This window comes from Bubalus bubalis, chromosome X (assembly GCF_019923935.1).
Source record: "Bubalus bubalis isolate 160015118507 breed Murrah chromosome X, NDDB_SH_1, whole genome shotgun sequence".
Taxonomy (NCBI): Eukaryota; Metazoa; Chordata; class Mammalia; order Artiodactyla; family Bovidae; genus Bubalus; species Bubalus bubalis.
The window spans coordinates 51,165,978-51,171,977 of NC_059181.1; the positions used below are offsets into that span (position 1 = coordinate 51,165,978).

Here is a 6,000-nt window from a genome sequence, read left to right on the forward strand (position 1 = left end):
AGAATCAAGCAGGAATATATTTTCTCAGAACTGTCAAAAGCATAATTGTCTTGAGTTTAAATTTCCTAAAATATAACAGAAATATCAGACTTCAAATAGTAGTAGAAAGAGGTAGGGAGGTGACATTTACTGAGCACCTACTATATGCCAGGCTGTTTTCCCTATGCCACACTAAATTATGATCCTCTGTCTTCAGAGAATTATGTAGTAAGATGAACTATTATTGTCTGTGGCCCTGAATGAAAGAATGCCTGGGACTGGCAGAAGAAAGTAAAAATAGAAGAGTAGTGCTAGCATGAGGAAAGGAACTGTGAACAGAAATTTACCAGGGGCCTTGGAGTTATCTGGAACTGTGTTCAACTCCTTACCTTACTATTAATTTGCTAAGTGGTGATGGGCATTATTAATTTTGAGCTTCTGTTTCCTCATCTAAAAATGCTTGTCTTGCAGGACAGTTATGAAGATGAAATGAAATAAGGTATATAACTGTGAGCACACAGAAAGTTACTCCCAAAATGGTAGACACTCAGAATAATAATGATAGAGTAGTAGTAAGACAAAAAAAGAATAGGAAGGAATATAGAATAAAAGCATCTATCAAATAAACTGATCTTTTCTTTTTGTTTTTATTTTTGTTTTTGTTAGAATACTCCATCTACTATGGGCTACACACCAACATGGATTTCTTCTCTGTCCCAAATCCGTGGAGCTGTCCCAACCTCCTTGCCACAAGGACTGTCACTCCCTTCATTTCCTGGGCCATTATCATCATATGGAATACCCCATGTTTGTCAGTATAATGCTGTGGTGGGGCCAGGGTATCCAGTACAGTGGGTAGGAATTTCAGGAACACCACAACAGTCTCTAGTAATTCCTAACCAACCTGGGGGACCGTTCCAACCAGGGATGAATTTACAGGCATTTCCAGCTTCATCAGTGCAGAATCCGTCCACGATCCCTCCTGGTCCCAAGTAAATCAGAGTAGATAATGAAGAAAAGGGAGTTTTTTTCATAATTATTTTCAGGATACCTAAGGTAGTAAACTTTCTTCTTCTTGGGTTCTGCCATATTTTCCCTCATTTTGAGTTTACCTTCCACTCTTATTTTTTGTTCCAATGTAGTATTTGATATAGCTCATCACCTGTAGAACTGTGCAGTTTATACATAGAACACTGCACATAGAAATGTTTTTTCACTTCAAATCCTATCCTCTTTGATACTTGATTTTTTTTTTTTAAAAATACTGTTTAGAATGCTTTAATATGCTCAGCTTGAGCATTGTCATTTCCAGGACACTTTCCATGCATTGCTGAGGAGCCCCCATTTTTTTTTATTGCAGTTCTCTGCAGCTAGATGATACTTATCTTTAAAAGGTATAAGAACTATTTAAATTTATATTCCCCAAACATACACAAAGTGAGACTCTCCAGCAGGGTCTTATGAAATTCTTCATGTTGTTTATCTTAGGTTTACCTTTCACAGAAGGCAGGGTAACTTGCTGCAGGAAATGTTTTGGTGTATAAAATTAGAATAACTTTGTCAACCAATATAGAACATGAGCCCTTTTTAATGTGATTTTCTTCCCGTCGTCACAGCAGTAGGAGAGAAGCCTTGTTTTAGGTGAGGCGGAGAGGAAGGAAAAAACAGAACTGTAACAGTTCTTGATTCTGCAGATAATGTAGCTGCTTTAGGATTTCCATAGTAATTCAAAGCAGCTATCTCTTTGTTTCTCATGTGCACACTACATTGTATTTGAGCATGAGAGGCATTGGTTTGGCTTGCATTCTTTTGCAAGGGATATACTGCAGCTGATATGAATCTCATTTGGGGGGAATCTTTGTATTCCTAACAAAGACAATTCAAGTTACACCTCTATTAATCCATTCTTCTGAAGAGAAATTTACTTGATAAAGTAGGTTTTGAGACTTACACATGAAACACTGGCTTTACAAGGTTCTAAGAGATGAACAGTATGAAAAGGCAGAATGATAGGATACTGAAAGAGGAACTCCCCAGGGCAGTAGGTGCTCAATATGCTACTGGAGATCAGTGGAGAAATAAATCCAGAAAGAATGAGGGGATGGAGCCAAAGCAAAAACAATACCCAGTTGCAGATGTGACTGGTGATAGAAGCAAGTTCTGATGCTGTAAAGAGCAATATTTCTTAGGAACCTGGAATGTTAGGTCCATGAATCAAGGCAAATTGGAAGTGGACAAACAGGAGATGGAAAGAGTGAACGTCAACATTCTAGGAATCAGCGAACTAAAATGGACTGGAATGGGTGAATTTAACTCAGATGACCATTATATTTACTACTGCAGGCAGGAATCCCTTAGAAGAAATGGAGTAGCCATCATGGTCAACAAGAGTCCGAAATACAGTACTTGGATGGAATCTCAAAAACGACAGAATGATCTCTGTTCATTTCCAAGGCAAACCATTCAATATCACAGTAATCCAAGTCTATGCCCCAACCAGCAACGCTGAAGAAGCTGAAGTTGAATGGTTCTATGAAGACCTAAAAGACCTTTGGGAACTAACACCCAAAAAAGATGTCCTTTTCATTATAGGGGACTAGAATGCAAAAGTAGGAAGTGAAGAAACACCTGGAGAAACAGGTAAATTTGGCCTTGGAATACAGAATGAAGCAGGGCAAAGGCTAATAGACTTTTGCCAAGAGAACACACTGGTCATAGCAAACACCCTCTTCCAACAACACAAGAGAACACTGTACACATGGACATCACCAGATGGTCAACAACGAAATCAGATTGATTACATTCTTTGCAGCCAAAGATGGAGAAGCTCTATACAGTCAACAAAAACAAGACCAGGAGCTGACTGTGGCTCAGATCATGAACTCCTTATTGCCAAATTCAGACTGAAATTGAAGAAAGTAGGGAAAACCACTAGACCATTCAGGTATGACCTATATCAAATCCCTTATGATTATGCAGTGGAAGTGAGAAATAGATTTAAGGGACTAGATCTGATAGAGTGCCTGATGAACTATGGACTGAGGTTCCTGACATTGTACAGCAGACAGGGATCAAGACAATCCCCATGGAAAAGAAATGCAAAAAAGAAAAATGGGTGTCTGGGGAGGCTTTACAAATAGCTGTGAAAAGAAGAGAAGCAAAAAGCAAAGGAGAAAAGGAAGGATATAAGCATCTGAATGCAGAGTTCCAAAGAATAGCAAGGAGAGATAAGAATGCCTTCCTCAGCGATCAATGCAAAGAAGTAGAGGAAAACAACAGAATGGGAAAGACTAGAGATCTCTTCAAGAAAATTAGAGATAGCAAGGGGACATTTCATGCAAAGATGGGCTCAAAAAAGGACAGAAATGGTATGGACCTAACAGAAGCAGAAGATATTAAGAAGAGGTGGCAGGAATACACAGAAGAACTGTACAAAAAAGATCTTCACGATCCAGATAATCACGATGGTGTAATCACTGACCTAGAGCCAGACATCCTGGAATGTGAAGTCAAGTGGGCCTTAGAAAGCATCACTACGAACAAAGCTAGTGGAAGGGATGGAATTCCAGTTGAGCTATTTCAAATCCTGAAAGATGATGCTGTGAAAGTGCTGCACTCACTATGCCAGCAAATTTGGAAAACTCAGCAGTGGCCACAGGACTGGAAAAAGTCAGTTTTCATTCCAATCCCAAAGAAAGGCAATGCCAAAGAATGCTCAAACTACTGCACAATTGCACTCATCTCACACGCTAGTAAAATACTGCTCAAAATTCTCCAAGCCAGGCTTCAGCAAGCTGGTTTTAGAAAAGGCAGAGGAAGCAGAGATCAAATTGCTAACATCTGCTGGATCATCAAAAAAGCAAGAGAGTTCCAGAAAAATATCTATTTCTGCTTTATTGACTATGCCAAAGCCTTTGACTGTATGGATCACAATAAACTGTGGAAAATTCTGAAAGAGATGGGAATGCCAGACCACCTGACCTGCCTATTGAGAAACCTATGTGCAGGTCAGGAAGCAACAGTTAGAACTGGACATGGAACAACAGACTAGTTCCAAATAGGAAAAGGAGTACATCAAGGCTGTATATTGTCACCCTACTTATTTAACTTATATGCAGAGTACTTTATGAGAAACACTGGGCTGGAAGAAGCACAAGCTGGAATCAAGATTGCCAGGAGAAATATCAATAACCTCAGATATGCAGATGACACCACCCTTATGGCAGAAAGTGAAGAGGAACTAAAAAGCCTCTTGATGAAGGTGAAAGAGGAGAGTGAAAAAGTTGGCTTAAAGCTCAACATTCAGAAAACGAAGATCATGGCATCTGGCCCCAGCACTTCATGGGAAATAGATGGGGAAACACTGGAAACAGTGTCAGACTTCATTTTTCTGGGCTCCAAAATCAGTGCAGATGGTGATTGCAGCCATGAAATTAAAAGATGCTTACTCCTTGGAAGGAAAGTTATGACCAACCTAGATAGCATATTCAAAAGCAGAGACATTAGTTTGCTAACAAAGGTCCATCTAGTCAAGGCTATGGTTTTTCCAGTAGTCATGTATGGATGTGAGAGTTGGACTGTGAAGAATGCTGAGCACCGAAGAATTGATGCTTTTGAACTGTGGTGTTGGAGAGGACTCTTGAGAGTCCCTTGGACTGCAAGGAGATCCAACCAATCCATTCTGAAGGAGATCAGCCCTGGGATTTCTTTGGAAGGAATGATGCTAAAGCTGAAACTCCAATACTTTGGCCACCTCATGCGAAGAGTTGACTCATTGGAAAGGACTCTGATGCTGGGAGGGATTGGGGGCAGGAGGAAAAGGGGACGACAGAGGATGAGATGGCTGGATGGCATCATCGACTCGATGGACATGGGTTTGGGTGAACTTGGGGAGTTGGTGATGGACAGGGAGGCCTGGCGTGCTGCAATTCATGGGGTCGCAAAGAGTCGGACACGACAGAGCGACTGAACTGAACTGAACTGAACTGAAGAGATGAGGGGTATACACTGTCCTGCAGTAGATAGTAGACCCTCAAAGGATACTATTTAAGTTGTCCTTAGCTTATTTTTGGGGGGGGATTACCTGTTTTTTTTTTTTTTTTTAGTTGTTATAGTTATCTTGTTAGAGTCTGTAGCATCTTAGATGATTTTGGCAGCCTCTTTAGAATCTGAGAGAGATCACTGTCAAGTTGCACTTTACTGGGTTTTATCCAGTTTTAGGAGGAGGGGAGGCAATGTCAGAATATACGCTTTTGGTTTTCAAGAAAGTTAACTAATATTCTTAAAAGTCTGGTCACAGAGTTACCTAATGCTTGATCAATCTGTGAAACCCAAATATTGAATTCTAAAATGGTATTTATCAACTACCACATATAAACATGTTTAAAATACTTTTCACTCTGAAGATTTCAAAGTCATTTCTAGGACACATTTACCTAATAATGAGTTCTACTGGTCAACATTCCAGATGATCACCCAACATTTCTGTTGACAGATTTTCCTCCATATTCCTCTAAAATTTTTACCCCATGATCTTGCCAGGTAATGAGGAAAACTTAATGGGTGTACTTTTTTTTTTGCACACTCTACTTTGTGACATTCAGCACCCTTTTTCAAAAAAGAAAAATGTCTTCTGTTGCTTACCTGAGGATCACACTCAGCATCATGAAGATTCTGTCACTATCATTTGGGGGCATCCAGGATAGCATTTTGAGAACTGCTGTTGATAAGAGTCACAGCTTCTTTTTATAAAACATACTCTGGTTTGGATGAGTCTTTCTAAATCTTATGTACAGATTCTTCAAATTTCTTCTACAGTATTATTTGCAAGTTGAAATGGTTTTAGGACATTAGTGTAATGCAGATTCTCGCATTGCCGTTTTCCATGTGTATAAAAAACAATGTGCCTAAAATCTGTAATTCTTTCAAACTGCTTGTGTTTCATTAGTAGAGTCAGCTTTGTGTGATTACATTGAGACTTAAAATTTATAAGCTGAAAATACTGCAGGTTTTATGATCCTT

At 39.5% G+C, this 6,000-nt stretch overlaps 1 protein-coding gene across 4 annotated transcripts in view; it reads left to right on the plus strand.

Moving 5' to 3' along the window:
* The window catches only part of WNK3 (WNK lysine deficient protein kinase 3), a 177,668-nt gene extending 176,437 nt beyond the window's left edge, over nt 1-1,231 (plus strand). For all 4 annotated transcript variants that reach the window (XM_044937226.1, XM_044937225.1, XM_044937227.1 and 1 more), the window contains exon 23: nt 646-1,231. In XM_044937226.1, the coding sequence (XP_044793161.1) occupies nt 646-975 (330 nt within the window). In that variant the 3' untranslated portion in view covers nt 976-1,231. The remainder of the gene's footprint in view (nt 1-645) is intronic.
* The last annotated feature ends 4,769 nt before the right edge of the window (nt 1,232-6,000 follow it).